The sequence below is a fragment of the Trichomycterus rosablanca genome, chromosome 3 (assembly GCF_030014385.1).
Source record: "Trichomycterus rosablanca isolate fTriRos1 chromosome 3, fTriRos1.hap1, whole genome shotgun sequence".
NCBI lineage: Eukaryota > Metazoa > Chordata > Actinopteri > Siluriformes > Trichomycteridae > Trichomycterus > Trichomycterus rosablanca.
Genome location: NC_085990.1, coordinates 52,111,187 through 52,127,336, shown reverse-complemented (window position 1 = coordinate 52,127,336; position 16,150 = coordinate 52,111,187). Strand labels below are relative to the sequence as shown.

At 40.1% G+C, this 16,150-nt stretch overlaps 1 protein-coding gene across 3 annotated transcripts in view; it reads left to right on the top strand.

The window, feature by feature from the left end:
- Positions 1-16,150, top strand: part of cnot10 (CCR4-NOT transcription complex, subunit 10) — a 42,575-nt gene that overhangs the window by 21,310 nt on the left and 5,115 nt on the right. For 2 of the 3 annotated variants that reach the window (XM_062991444.1, XM_062991442.1), the window contains 10 exons: positions 460-609; positions 1,374-1,576; positions 1,654-1,775; positions 3,419-3,598; positions 6,587-6,667; positions 8,939-9,052; positions 10,957-11,087; positions 11,194-11,229; positions 12,642-12,769; positions 14,011-14,086. In XM_062991444.1, the coding sequence (XP_062847514.1) occupies positions 460-609; positions 1,374-1,576; positions 1,654-1,775; positions 3,419-3,598; positions 6,587-6,667; positions 8,939-9,052; positions 10,957-11,087; positions 11,194-11,229; positions 12,642-12,769; positions 14,011-14,086 (1,221 nt within the window). The remainder of the gene's footprint in view (positions 1-459; positions 610-1,373; positions 1,577-1,653; positions 1,776-3,418; positions 3,599-6,586; positions 6,668-8,938; positions 9,053-10,956; positions 11,088-11,193; positions 11,230-12,641; positions 12,770-14,010; positions 14,087-16,150) is intronic. The other variant, XM_062991443.1, reaches the window with a different exon arrangement.

Genomic DNA, 16,150 nt, shown 5'->3' with positions numbered 1-16,150 from the left:
GAGCTTCGATTTCCTCCAACAGTCCAAAGACGTGCAGTCAGGTTAATTGAAGATACAAAATTGTCCGTGACTGTGTTTAACGTTAAAAACTTGAGCTGATGAATCTTGTGTAACCAGTAACTACCTGTCCTGTGTGTATGAATGTAACCACAAAGTGTAAAACATGACATTACAATCCTAATAAATAAATAAATAAACTAGATCCCCACATACTGACTAAATAATCTAAATACCTACGGAAACAGCAATCTATGCCAATGCATAATAGTATGAGAACAATCTTTAACCATGCCATAATGAAAACGATTGGTCTAAAAGAGCACGTTTAGAGAACAACACTAAATAAATAAGTAACTTTAAACCAGTATGTGTCACCACAGACCAGCATCCCAGTGTGGCTATTACTGGATATAAATAATGTTTTTGGATGTTTTTATTTATATGCTCTATTGTTTGCAGGTGAATGTGTGCGCTGCATGTTCTGGAACAATCTGGGCTGTATTCACTTTGCGATGGGAAAACACAACCTGGGGATCTTCTACTTCAAGAAAGCCCTCCAGGAGAACGACCATACGTGTGCACAGCTGGGGGACGGCAAGAACGTCCAGGGTGAGCACAATTTCTACAAAGGCTCCAATATTTATGATTTTCTCGGGCGCCTATCAAGAGTCAAGAGAGGTTTATTGTCATTTCAGCTATATGCGAGTACATATTGAAACGAAACAACGTTCCTGCAGGTCCAAGGTGCGACATAGAATAAAAAGTGCAAGACGGTACAGTACAGTGCAGGTAGACAACAGTACAATAATACGAGAATGCTTAAAATAAATAAAGGAAGACCAGACTAGAGACAAGTGTTGGTTAGTACACTGTACTGAGTACATATGGGTGAGGACGACGCAAAATTAATGGCTCGTCCGAGGTTTGGAGTGCGGCAGTTCCGATCTCTGCTGGCTGATCGATAGAGACTAGAGACCAGCGGAGATATTAAAGAGTAAAATGCAATATTGTGCAAAGATGCGAGTAATATAGTCACTGTGTGTGTATGTGTGGGCATGTGCAAGTGTGTGTTTGGGTGTGAGTGAGTTTTGTGTACGTATGTGCAAGTGCGCGTGAGTTTATGCGTGTGTGTGTGTGTGTGTGTATGTTGGTATGAGTGTGTATATGTATGTGAGTAATTATGTGTCATTGTTTGTGCAGGTGCGTGTGAGTTTATGCATGCATATGTTTGAGTGTGCGTATGTTAGTGTGTGTGTGTGCATGTAAGTTCTTTGTATGAGTGTGTGTGCATCAGATTTCATGTTTCTCAGAGATAAAGCTTCCCTAAATGCTAATTATTTAACATTTCCTCTTTCGTTTTCTTCTTTTAACAGCTAAAAAGTTCGCAGGTATCCCCATGTGCGCTCTACTGGCCAACAAACGCTACGAGCTGCTCTATAACTGCGGTATTCAGCTGCTGCACCTCGGCCGGCCCCTGGCAGCCTTCGAGTGTCTGATGGAGGCCGTGCAGGTTTACCACTCCAATCCCCGGCTCTGGCTGCGGCTCGCCGAGTGCTGCATCGCCGCCAACAAGGGGGTGAGAGGGGCTCACTACTGGAAATGCCCGTTAACACTTAAAGCAACAGACTGAGAAATGTTCCCTTGTGTTTTCAGAGTTCAGAGCAGGAAACGAAAGGCTTGCCGAGCAAAAAGGGAATAGTGCAGTCCACCGTGGGGCAGGGATACCACCGGAAGATTGTCCTCGCATCACAGTCCACACAGAACGTTACCTACAGGTGTCTGATCTAGTAACACGCACACACTTCACCACACGGAATGTGTTTTGGTCGAATCTCGGGCACCTTTGTTTCATTTCTACAAGGTTTCTAAGTGGAAGATGATTGTATACGAGTAACAGGAGTGAGGTTTTAACCTAGAATTACCTGTAGTAAACACATGAAATATAGCAGCGTGGAGAACATGCTAAAGCACAGAACACTTGTTCTTAAAATGTTCTAAACAACTAAGAATAAATGTAGGTAACAGGAATGAACGTGGAGATGAATCTACTCACTCAGAGTTACAATATTATCAAACATACAGGGGAATAAAAAGGAGAACCTACTAATGCTCTTCCCAGGACCTTCAGTAGATACAGATAATGAACATTTCTGTATTTATTTAAATATTTCCACATGTTTATTATCAGAAGGATGAATATGTGAGGGTAACAGGACTGAGTGAGTAAAACATGGATTTTAACCACATTATTCTACATTTCTTATAGAAAATAAAGATTAAAAACACAGACGTGATCTGGAGTCACCGAACACTGCAGGACAAAAGCATTTCTGACAGATTTTACTCTTATATTTCATTATAAAGTGACGTTAGATAGAGGGGACATGAAAAAATATGAATTTTCAGTGTTCTAGGGAGTTTTTATGAACGTTTTTAATTATAAATCTTAAATTTGTGATTAGATGGATGTGCAGGACACTTTGCTCTATTGAAAAAAATACATTTAAAAGGTAATTTTCATCTACATTTATACATATAACGTCCTGGGGGCGGAAATGGCACAGATTCGGCGGAATGGTCCTTATTTTAATTCCTACGAGTCACATCTCATTATGTAACTAACAATATTATATTATTCATTCATTAATTCACTGTCTGTTTTACCACCGCTTTGTGGGCGGCGCGGTGGCAGCGAGAAGGTCCTGGGTTCGATCCCCAGGCGGGGCGGTCCGGGTCCTTTCTGTGTGGAGTTTGCATGTTCTCCCCGTGTCCGCGTGGGTTTCCTCCGGGTGCTCCGGTTTCCTCCCACAGTCCAAAGACGTGCAAGTGAGGCGAATCGGAGATACTAAATAGTCCAAGGCTGTGTAGTGTGTGTGTGTAACGAGTAACTACCGTTCCTGTCATGGATGTAACCAAAGTGTAAAACATGACGTTAAAATCCTAATAAACAAACAAACCATTGTTTTGTCCTGGTCAGGGTCGCTGTGGGTCTGATTCATTGGGCGGAAGGCAGGAAACACCTCGGGCAGGTCGCCAGTCCACCACAGGGCACAGACACACACACACTTAGGGCAATTTACAGTAGCTCCAGTTTGCCTGACTGCTTGTCTTTGTACTGTAGGAGGAAACCCACATGGGCACAGGGAGAACATGCAAACTGCGCACAGAAAGGAATCGTACCCAGACCCTTCTGTGCCACCATGCTGCCCCGTTAAAAAACATACATAAAAAAAAAAAACGTAGTATTGCTTTGATGTTAATGGAGTCCTGCATGATTTGACCAGCAGGTGGCACAATATTCCCTTATTTATTTCATTGTTTTGTAGAATTGTATAGAAACTGAGGCCACATACACTCCTATGTTTTATCTTGCTTGCCACTGACACCCACGGTGTTTCGTTTCCTGTCTCTGTGCCAGCGAGGGCCAGTCAGCGGCGATCCCCGTAGCCAGTATGGAGTTCGCAGCGATCTGTCTGAGGAACGCCCTCCTCCTGCTGCCCGAGCACCATCAACACGAGGGCAAACCGGAGGACGGCTCGAAAAGCTCCGGCCAGTCGGGCAGCACCGAGAGCGGCAGCGAGAACAGCGACGCCTGCAGGTACATGAGCTTGATGCACGGCCGCTATGCATATTCTCAACCTATACGTACTTAAAACAAATGTGAGGGCTTTTACATATATACAATTATGTGTAGAATCAAATCTGGCAATAATTCCATCAGCAGAGTCGAATGCACTTTAGTAATGTGATTAAAACCTCAGTTGGAACTGTACTTTACAGTTTAGAAGTAAATTAACTGCTGTTTTTCACTTTTTAACTAAATACTTAACCAAACAGTTAGTTAGTTAATATTTTTGTTGTCATTGATGTGTATTAAAGTGATGCTGATAAAAGTTACCTCTAGTTATGAACTTTACGTCACTATAAGCAATAATTTTTCATTAATAATTCCCAAATACAAGCACTTAAGTGATTCAATAACAGAAAAAACCCGCCCACATGAGTCAGTCAGTAATTACATTTCTCTCTGTAGCGTCTCCGCAGGCATTACAGCTCTTACTTTAATTACATTTTCCTGGAGCTGATAAGTAGTTTTAACTATTTTAATGGGCAAGTTTTAACACCTGTCTTAAATATTTGCACTTCATAAAGTAACGTCAGAAGTGAATCCGTTGTGTTCTTCCTTTTGTGTGGTTTGGTTGGAAGCGCAATTGTCGCCGCACTTGGATTTCTTTACTGGTAAATGAACGTATGAATACGTCATACATACCCCCTAACATGTGAGCGATGCCAAACACAGCTCACCATAAAGCATATTCTGATGGAACGCCCCCAGTGCACCAGACAGAGACGATAACTAAACGTACCTGGAACTGTTAAAGAAACCCTCCACCAAGAAAACACAAGAACGATCCTAAACGTCCCGGCAGGACGGAAAATTAAAACCAATGGACCAATTAAATCAGTCATGGACAATTTAGTGTCTCCAATTAACGTCACTTGCACGTCTTTGGACTGTGGGAGGAAACCGGAGCACCCGGAGGAGAACATTCAAACTCCACACAGAAAGGACCCGGACCGCCCCACCTGAGGAACTGTGAGGCAACAGTGCTTAACCACCGTGCCGCCCCCATAAAGTGGCGTGAAACCCAAATAAATAAATACTGTAAAATATTTCAGACATTAAGATGTGAGTTTTTTTGTTTTTATGTAAGTTTAAGACTAGAGGTGGATTCCAGTCACACCAGTAGTTCCCTGCAGTAGTGAGCAGGACTACACATACCCCTTTTCCACCGACGCGGCACGGAGCCCGTTCCGGTTCCCGAACTTGACATTGAACCGGTTCCGCGCGTTTCCACCGGAAAAAAGAGGTTCCAGACAGAGAACTAGCGGGCCGATCTGGCACCACAGGATACTTGGTTTTTCAGCCCGAACCGTGACGTCCATCAGTGGTCGTGTCATGTTGTACAGCACAGCGACAGCAACAAGGCCGTCAGCTGGAGTCTCGTATGGAGCTTAATGCTGCATCTTTATCTCTTAAACTTCACCTGATCACGTTTCGAGCCAGTCTGCCGCTGATATTTTCAAAGCGCCTTTAAAAAGATGAACTGTGTGATGTGACGGGATAAAAGTGACCCGGACAGAACGAAACACGCTTAACGTGAAAAATAAAGCGTGAAGCTTTTTCAACTCCCCGAGCTGCATAAACACACGTGAAGTAAATCCAGCTAAACACAGATACATGTTTTATTTTAGACTGGATTTGATGGTTATTTCACACAGATGTTTGTTCGTGTTGTGGAACTTCAGTGATGAAACCGAAGCGCAAAACGTTTCTCACGTTTGAATGAACTAAAGAAAACAACAACTGAGACAAACACGTCACGTCTTCTTATCACCGATAGTTAGATCGATGCTTTTTACATAAAAACAAACATCTGTAACAGCAGCACAAATGCTCGCACATAATCTACACACTCCACCATGATATTACTTCTCTTAACTTTCGTTAAGTAACGCCCACCGAAGATAACGCTGCTTAGTTCTCAAAAACTGGTGGAAACGCGCGTCGGTTCTCTACAGAACACCAAGGTTCAGAGAAACCTGAACAGAACCGCTTCAAGAACCAGGGTTCTTTTGGTGGAAAAGGGGTAACGGAGAATTCAGACATTTTAAGTGAGATTCCGAACCGTATGAAGTGAAGTCGTTCAGTTTGTGTGGAACTTCAGACTGTAGGGAGCTACACAGGAAGTCGACAGTAAAATGTACCCATCGGTCATGGCGTGTCTTGAAGGTTAAGACAGCAGCAGCCAACGGTTCGAGCGAGATTATAGATTCAAGATTCAAAGATTCAAAGTAGCTTTATTGGCATGACTGTAGGAAACAATATTGCCAAAGCATTACAACAATAATAAAATTACAAAAGAAGCAAAAGATGACAATAAAACAATAAGTGTCCGACTAACGTTTCATTAATCTTTGCTAAAATCTACCGACGATGTGAAAGTAACCAGTAAACATCCTGAAATGCAAATAAATCACCAGAAAACCAGACAGTTTAGAAACATTTTTATCACAAACTTGCCGAAACTGTTTCCAAACATCCGCTGCCAGATCTAATAAAACCAATTTCCCACCATCAAAGCTTTCTATTTGTTTATTTTATTGTTCTTTCTAGGTTGCCAACCCTTTATCTTCTAATCTAGTCATCTGATCCAGTTTAATTTTGTTTTTACAGTCGGGAACTGGAAATGACTAGATTAGAAAAGATAGGGTTTAAAATCTTAAAAACAAATAAATTAATTAATTAATAGCCATTTGTTGGTGCGAAACTGGTTTTGTTAGATCTGACAGCAGGTCTTTCTTTCACATTTGTGTTTGGAAACAGATCGCCAGCTTTGATTTTGTGATAAAATTGTTTCTAAAACGTCCAAAACTAAATAAATGAGAAATTTACTGTGTAAAACAGGCTTGATAAAGAAGGAAGTGGGTGGTCAGTGTTGAGCTTTTTGAACTTGACTCACCTTTGAACATCTCGACGTTGTGTGATGGTGTGATGTTCCAGTAACCATGTTTTGATTTATAGTGGGAAGGGCCAAGAAGGAGACAAGTTTATCCCCGCCGCCCCTTCGTCACCTCTCCGAAAACAGGAAGTGGAGAACCTCAGGTAAGATCAAAGACAGGCTTTAAAAACCCTGACTGCCGTGACCTTTGCATCTCCTACCTGAACCCCCTCCCACCTACCTACCTGGGGCATTTATTTTACACCGGTTTACGCCGGTCCTCCCCGCCTCCGGGAAGCGCGGGTGGGTTTTAGGGGTGACCCTGGATCGACACCCTGATGCGGTGACATGTTTATGAGCGCGCCCGCCACTGACTCAGGTTTCGCTTCCCGGAATCCAGCAGGCCCTTTGTGCTCCGGCCAACTGCCGGGAGGCGCCTGCGCCCCCTTCTTTATCCTTCTCTTCCTCTCTTTCTCCCTCTACCCATTAACGATGGACTGGTGGAGCCGCCGCTAACAGGAAACAGAACAAGGATGGAGGGTTAGAAAGGATATAATTAGCAATGCGTCCTGTACGGGTCACGTTTAGGAGCGGCTAGTAATTTGTGTCATTTTGTACGTTTGTTCTTTAGCTGCAGTTGGAAATAGGGGTATATAGGGGTATCTTGAAACTCGACAGCAGTTGGTTCTGGAAGTGGCGTCGAGTTTTAAGGTATTTTTTCCCGTAAGGATGTTTGGGAAACCTGTTAATGCGTCCATGGTCCTGTAGAACTGCAGATATTTTAGTCTCATGTAAAATAATGAGGTTGTTTTTGACACTTATACACTAGGGCTGCAACTAACGATTATTTTAGTGGTCGACTAATCTGACGATTATTTTTTCGATTAGTCGACTAGTCAGCGATTATTTATGTCATACCCTCCATCTCTGCCTTAACATAAAACCCTGTTATGTTATTTAAGTTCCAATATCAAATTAAAATAATGACCCATGAAACATGAATATGAAACTTAAGCTTGATAGTTTAATTAAATATATTTGAAACATTAATACACAATCACAATTAAAAAAATCAATGAAATAAGAAAGCTTCGGACAGCATTAGAAGCTGTTATGTTTCAGATGTTGTCACTCTGGAAGTCAAAAACATTTATAACATGTGGTTGAGAAACATGTGAATGCTGTCTGTGAAGATCTCAGCCATCTGAGGGGAGCATGAACCTCTTCTCATCCACACTCCATTGCTTAGTGCTATTAACAGAAAGAGCAAAAGAGAAAGCTGTATTAATTATCACACACTGAAGGCTGTGTATCATAGTTTATTACAAATAGTGTACCGGCTATGCCAACTAAACCATAACAGGTTAAATATCTTAACTGAATTATCTGCTGAGCTAACTAGCTACCATTAAGTGGAGGAGGCTTATTATTTAGAATGAATGCTCTCATTAACGAGAGCAAAGAATATGGAAGACGAGACGGGGTAACGTTAGGCTATAATGTTAAGTTATATATCGTTACTCTGATTAAATGTTGCACTTAATGAGTTAGCTAGAAGACAAACCTGAAAAATAGCGAACTCTTAGATAGTTTTCCGACAAGTACTCTAGCATTAACAAACATTAACTACGCTGGTTAAAGCACAAAGCGGTGTAAAAACTTACCGTAATAACGCTGCTCATCACGGCGTTTCACCGTGTTGCTGGTGTGAAACCACGACTCTGCTCTGTAGTGTCTGTGTTCAGCTCGTTTCTTTGGGTTATTTTGGCTGAAATACTTTAGAAAGTTTCGGTCTCTTTATCTTCGCCTCTCTGTCTAAATAAGCTCCCCGCTGTGCCATGGAAGCGATGCTGCGCCCCCTGCGGTCCCTTTAGTCAAACAGTTCAAGCAGATTTTTAAAACCTTTACTATTATTTCTAAAATACCTCACAAGCCGTTCAAAAATTGTAACGGGCCGTAGTTTGGACACCCCTGCCCTAATCCCTATAAAGCAGCGGTCCCCAACCTTTTTGCACCACGGACCGTTCTCTTATAAGATGTAATTTCACAGACTGGTGGAGCCAGGAGGATTTAAGATAGAATTACTATAGAATGGAAAATGTGGAAAGTGTGAATCCTGAGCTTTTTTTGATGCATCGAGACGCTGCCCCCACCTAGTGGTGATTGGAGACAATAGGTACTGGTCTGCGGCCCGGTGGTTGGGGACCACTGCTATGAAGTCTCTTCATGAATATCCCAATAAAGAAACAAATCCACTCCCACTTTGACTTTTGAAAGATAGAACCTTTTATTTAGCCATGATAGCAGCCGACATGATTTTAAGAATCAAACAAAGAAAACAAACCTTGTGTGTGTATGTGTGTACTTAGCTTTAAATGTCTTGTAATTAAGATGTATTCACTATTTAAATGTGTTTGTCTCTCTCTTACACATAGGTGCTGTATTTTAGCCTGTAGTGCGTACGTGGCTTTGGCCCTTGGGGACAACCTGATGGCCCTTAATCATGCAGATAAGCTTCTACATCAGCCCAAACTGTCAGGATCCCTCAAGTGAGTCTTTAATCTTACATTCCATCCCACAGATCCGTATCTGTCTCTGGTTTTCTAATGCAGTGTTTTCAGTCCTGATGCTGTTTGTTCACTACAGCCTCTTAAATAATGCTCTGATTTATCCAGTAAACCTGAATGCTGTGGTGGGTTTTTTTCTATATTTGGAGCTAGTGATGCAAATTGTTTAAAACTGGTCACCAACCGTCATTAAGACATAAATCATTAATCGTCAGGCTTCAACTCGTTAAGTAACGTCGTTAACGTGTAAAATTTATGACATTTAGAGACTTTTATCCCACTCGTTATGACTGAATACTGTGCAAGCCCAAAAGTGACAACATGGCAGTAAACCCACAACCTTTCGATTACTAGTTAGTAATTAAGTAATCATTTCAAAGACCAAGTGTTTGACAATAAATGAATACAAGAACACACAACAAAAATGTAAATAAAATAAAAATATAAAACTGCAAAAATATAAATCGAATAAAAATTAAAACACAAAAATTAAAAGAATAAAAATATGAAGCGCAATAAAATAAACAATAAAACACAAATATAAAACAATTAAAATGAACAATACAAATATAAAACAAACAATGTAAAACATGTTACAAATAATAAACAGTAAAACAAATATAAAACTCAAAATAAACAATACATATATTAAGCAAACAATAAAAAATAAAACAAGTATAAAACATTTAAAACACATTAAAAATATAAAACATTAAAATATAAAACACAGTTAAAAGAAACAACTTGAATATAAAAAAGTACAAATAGAAAAACAATGAAAATATAAAACACACAATACAATTATAAAACTAACAAAAATGTTAAACAGTTTAAAAATATACAAGCAATAAATATATAAAAAAACTCAAAAATAAACAATACATATATAAAACAAACAATAAAAATATAAAACTCAATAAAAATATTAAAAAAAATTTAAACACATTAAAAATGTAAAACACACTAAAATATAAAACACAGTTAAAATTAACAACTTGTATATAAAATAAATTATACAAATATAAAACAAACAAAAATATAAAACTCAAAACAAGTATAAAACAAACAAAAATGTTAAACAATTAAAAAATATACAAGCAATAAATGTATAAAAAACACAAAAATATACAGCACAAAAATAAACTATACATATATTAAAAACACTAAAAAATAAAACGCACAATACAAGTATAAAATAAACAATAAACAACAATTTTAAACACATTAAAAATATGAAACACAATAAAAATATAACACAAAACTATAAAACACAATAAATATAAACAATACAAATATTTAACACAAAAAATTTTAAACACATTAAAAATATAAAACAAACAAAAATTTTAAACACATTAAAAATATAAAACAAGCAATAAATATATGTCAAAAAAATAAAACACAAACAATACATATATAAAACAAACAATGAAAAATAAAACACACAATACAAGTATAAAAAATTTAAAAAAATAAAAAATATTTAAAACACAATAAAAATATACAACACACAAATATAAAACACAATAAATATGAACAATACAAATTTAAAACAATAAAAGTGTAAAACAAAAAAGAAACAAACATTTAAAAAAATAAAATATAAAACACAAGAGAAATATAAAACACAATAAAAATACAAATCAAACACTTGTACTGAAAAAAGCTGATAAATACAAGTGGGTCTTAACACGTGTTTTAAAAGCAGATTCAGAATCAGAGTCTCTAATCTCAGGAGGTAAAATATTCCACAGTTTCGGCACAAACACAGCAAAAACAAAATCCCACCCAATAAAACTATTAATGCCATCCCAGTTTTTAATAGCAAATGTAAATGTAGTGCTTGTGCTGCTTTGTATTGGTAATAAACTTGTGTGTGTCCTCAGATTTCTGGGTCACTTGTACGCTGCTGAAGCTCTGATCTCTCTGGACCGTATTTCGGACGCTATCACTCACCTCAACCCAGAGAACGTTACCGACGTGTCGTTAGGCGTGTCACCCAGCGAACAGGAGCAAGGTAAACACACCTTCGCTGGACTGACCCCAGATGCACCTTTAAATACACAGAATCAGCCTGTTTTTACTGCGTGTGGTGTTTTACACATTCTGGTCTGATCCCACAGGTTTAGATAAAGGAGATTTAGAGCCAGTCGAATCCTGTGAGTATTTCTAACCTTGTCTACAGTGGATTCAAGCAAGTTTTTGTGCACCTTATTCTGTCTGGATTAGATTTTTAATGAATATAATTTAGTCACAATCTGAATGAATTATGATGGGGTTCCGTTCCAGTAACCCCACTGTGAGCTGAAAATGTTGTAAATTGAAGACAGTACTACGGTAGTCTAACGTAAGTTTATCCGACCCAGCCTGAAGTCTCAGAACATGATCAGTAAATCATTACGTGTGATTAGGTTTAAACTCTTAGGTAAAAATTATTATTATATCCATTTAAAGTTAAGTGTGCAGTAGAGTGTGCAAACAGTCAAGGGCTCTGAATACTTTCTGAATTTACTGTATTTCTCTTATTACAACCCCAAATCAGAAAAAGTTGGGACAGCATGGAAAATGCAAATAATATAAAACAGAGTTTCTTACATTTACTTTGACTTAAACATCCATTCCTGCATTTCAGGCCTGCAACACATTCCAAAAAAAGTTGGGACGGTAAAGCATTTACCACTTTGTAATGTCGTCGTTCCTTTTCACCACTTAAAAGAGGTTTTGGCACCGAGGAGACCAAGTGATTTAGTGTTTCAGCTTTTATTTTGTCTCGTTCCTCCTGCAAACAAAAACAGAGAAGTCGACACCGCTTCTGGACATGGTTAACATAAGGCTTCTTTTTTACACAGTAAAGTGTTAAGTATCATTTGTGCAGTAACTCTGTATTGTAGAGCTTGATAAAGGTTTGATAAACTAATCCCTCACCCATGTGGTTATATCAGCTAGTGTTGAGTGGAGGTTCTTGATGCGGCGCCGTCTGAGGGATGGAAGATCACGGGCGTTCAGATTAAGCTTAAACAATGAAATTCCTCCTGATTCCTTGAATGGTTTAATGATATTCTGCACTGTAGAGGGAGAAATATGCAAATCCCTTCCAATCTTTCTTTGAGGTTCATTGTTTTTAAACATTTCAATCATTTTCTCACACGTTTGTTGATAAACTGGATCCTCTGATCATCTTTACTCATCAGAGACTCTCAGCCTTTCCTGGATGCTGCTTTTGTACCAAATCATGATTACAATCACCTGTTTAAAATCGCATCATTATTTAGTTTTTACCTCATACTAGGCACAAATTGCCTTGTCCACACTTTTTTTGGAATGTGTTGCAGGCCTGAAATGCAGGAATGGATGTTTATTAATAAATGAAATGACGTTGAGCAGATAAAACATGAAATATCTCAGGTTCATCCTGTCTGACATCAAATAAAAGTCAAAGTCAATGTAAGACACTGTGCAGTTTTATTTATTTGCATTTTCCATACTGTATTGTATTGTTCAGACCGTTTCATAGCCATGATTTGTTCGTTGATCATGTTGTGTGTGTGTGTGTGTGTGTGTGTGTGTGTAGCAGGGAAGCAGACCCCTCTGTGTTACCCCAGCAGTGTGAGCTCTGCCAGGGCCATGATGTTATTTAATTTGGGCAGCGCTTACTGTCTGCGGAGTGAATATGAGAAAGCACGCAAGTGCCTCCATCAGGTAAAACACACACACCCACCCACACACACACACACGCGCATTTAAGACGTCCGAATTCGATTTGCTTTCTTAAGTGTAAGAGCCGAGCTGCAGATTACTCGTATAAGCATTACGTAACTAAACGTCCTCTAACTTCGTAAAGCAAAGATCTTTACGACCTCGGCGTAGTTCATAATACACACAATTCAAATCTAATCGAATCTCTGCACCACTGACACTACACAATCGGATTATTAACAATCAGAGCAACAAAACAATACCAAATCTTCCTCACTGATGAGCTACGTCACTCCGAGAACTCCCAGAGGAGAAAATGAAGTCACGGTCCACTATACACTGATCAGCCATAACATTAAAACCACCTCCTTGTTTCTACACTCACTGTCCATGTTATCAGCTCCACTTACCATATAGAAGTACTTTGTAGTTCTACAATTACTGACTGTAGTCCATCTGTTTCTCTACATGCTTTGTCCCTTTCATGGACCACTACAGAGCAGGTATTATTTAGGTGGTGGATGATTCTCAGCACTGCAGTGACACTGACATGGTGGTGGTGTGTTAGTGTGTGTTGTGCTGGTATGAGTGGATCACACACAGCAGTGCTGCTGGAGTTTTTAAATATCGTGTCCACTCACTGTCCACTCTGTTAGACACTCCTACATAGTCGGTCCACCTTGCAGATGTAAAGTCAGAGACGATCGCTCATCTATTGCTGCTGTTTGAGTCGGTCATCTTCTAGACCTTCATCGGTGGTCACAGGACGCTGCCCACGGGGCGCTGTTGGCTGGATATTTTTGGTTGGTGGACTATTCTCAGTCCAGCAGTGACAGTGAGGTGTTTAAAAACTCCAGCAGCGCTGCCGTGTCTGATCCACTCATACCAGCACAACACACACTAACACACCACCACCATGTCAGTGTCACTGCAGTGCCGAGAATGATCCACCACCTAAATAATACCTGCTCTGTGGTGGTCCTGTGGGGGTCCTGACCATTGAAGAACAGAGTGAAAGGGGGCTAAAAAAGTATGTAGAGAAACAGATGGACTACAGTCAGTAATTGTAGAACTACAAAGTGCTTCTATATGGTAAGTGGAGCTGATAACATGGACAGTGAGTGTAGAAACAAGGAGGTGGTTTTAATATTATGACTGATCAGTGTTATTATAATTAAATGCATTTTATTCTACACTAATAAAGTATTTAAATACTATTATCATATCTGTCTGTCTTATCATAGGCCGCCTCAATGGTCAGTTCAAAGGAGATTCCACCAGAAGCTATTTTACTGGCCGTCTACCTAGAGCTGCAGAACGGTACGTTAAAGGTCCAGTTAGATATTGATCAGGCTCACAGGGCCAAATGTTTTCTCTCTCATGACTTAAACTCATTAGTTAGACTTAAATCTATTTATATTAATTAAAATTAATTATTCAGAAACACAGTAGATTATCAATGACTGGAATTAAGCCAAAGCCTGAATCGTATTCAGACCCTTAGCTGTGGCACTCAATATCATGATCAGGTCTGATTGAGGTCATTTCGAATACAATTTTTATTTGATTGAACAAAGTCAGTAGTCCTTTATATAATCATTTAATATATATATCAGCCGTGTAAGCCTGGATGTCCCATTATATCCCCAATAGGAGGGTTTAAGGACGTTCTGCGCGCGTGCATACGAGGCATAGAGGAAGTTTACACAGTTCAACATGGCAGGAGCAAAAACTGGTCTGGACTTTAAAAGACTTAAAAATAGTTATTATCCTGCCACCGGTCGGCTGGGCGCCATCTAGCGGGCACAATCGGCAGTGACTGCGGCAGACTACAATTGGCCACCGTGTCTGCTGGGTGGGATGACCGGACTAAGTGGGTGGGGTCTTCAAACGCTGTGTGAGGACCCTGGTTAGCAGATAGAGAGGCGCCAGTGAAAGAGGCTTGAGCAGCAGTATACCCACCTCGAACGCAATCGGGGATCCCCCAGCAGCGGAAGACAAATTGACTACGCTAAATCCGGAGAAAAGAGAAGAAAAATGCATAAATAAATAGAACAATTTTCCTGAGTCTGCCATCATCTACAAATTCGAGTAACATCCTGCTGTTCCTCTTACACTGACTGGACTCAGGTGATGCTGGTTGTCATGGTAATGTGTACACTAAGCGGTACCCTACACACGAGCATCATTTTGGACCGGATTACTTATAGTGTGCATGTAAACGGAGATTTTTAACATATGAGCACTTCATTATTTCAATTAATCAGTCTGATTGGAGAAAATCTGCATTAGAGCGTAGCTATTTATTTGTTAAGATTCGGGTTGCAGACGTTCTTAACCAGCCTTCAAGCAGTGGAGTTTCCTTTAAGCAACAGTCAGTTGTTTGTGTCTTGGAATGTGAAATGAGCTGTTTCCCGTGTAATATGCAGTTTGCTGTGAAATTCAAACTTTAAAGTTTGTGTTCAGAGATTTAACGTTTTTCATCCGTGTAGCGTTCGAGTGCCTCACGTCTACTGGTTAATCTGCACTATGAGACGTCCTAGCGATCCTACGGCAATTCGGTTAGCGATCGCTTAGTCAAAATGTCCAAGATGTCAAAGTGTAAAGCAGCTAAAAACACGACTCGGGTAACTGAGCTTGGAAAAACTCCCAAACAATTCTGTGGATGCAGATGGGGGGGTTCAAAACAGGGATGAGGGCCGCTCAGGTGGCGCAGCGGTAAAGACACGCGCTGCAACCAGGGCTGGATCTCGAAAGTGCGTCGTTTCGAATCCAGCTCTGCCTTCACCAGTCGAGGCTGGGCGGCTATATGAACAACGATTGGCCTGTTGTTCAGGTGGGGGTGCGGGATTTGAGACCGGAGGGGATGCTCTCTCAGGACTGGGGCGGTTGCGCCCTCTGCTGGCTGGTCGGTGGCGCCTGCGTGGAGACGGCAGGGGGTGCGGCGGAGTGTGTGATCCTCCGTGCACGGTGCTCTGCCACGCTGCACTCGTCAAGTGTGGGTGATGAGACGGTCGATTGGCTGTGCACGTGTCGGAGGAGGCGTGGAGCGGCCTCGTCAGCCCCGATCAGGAGCAGGGACCAACATTAGTGAGAGGATGATTGACGGGATGAAATTGGACGCGCTAAATTATTAAAAAATAAATAAATAAATAAAAAAACAGGGATGAGAATTTTCCTCACCGCCTCATCGCTGGATGTTCTGGGTTTACATTTCACTTTTAAGATAGCTGTGCTGTGTATTATAGCTTCTGTTTATTCTATCATTCAAAAATCTGTGAAATCTGTGAATTAAGCTCATTTTCCCTTGAATTAAGTATGTGTTGATTTGTGTAATTTGCATACTATGTTACTATATCATACCATATTATGTTCTCGTAGTAA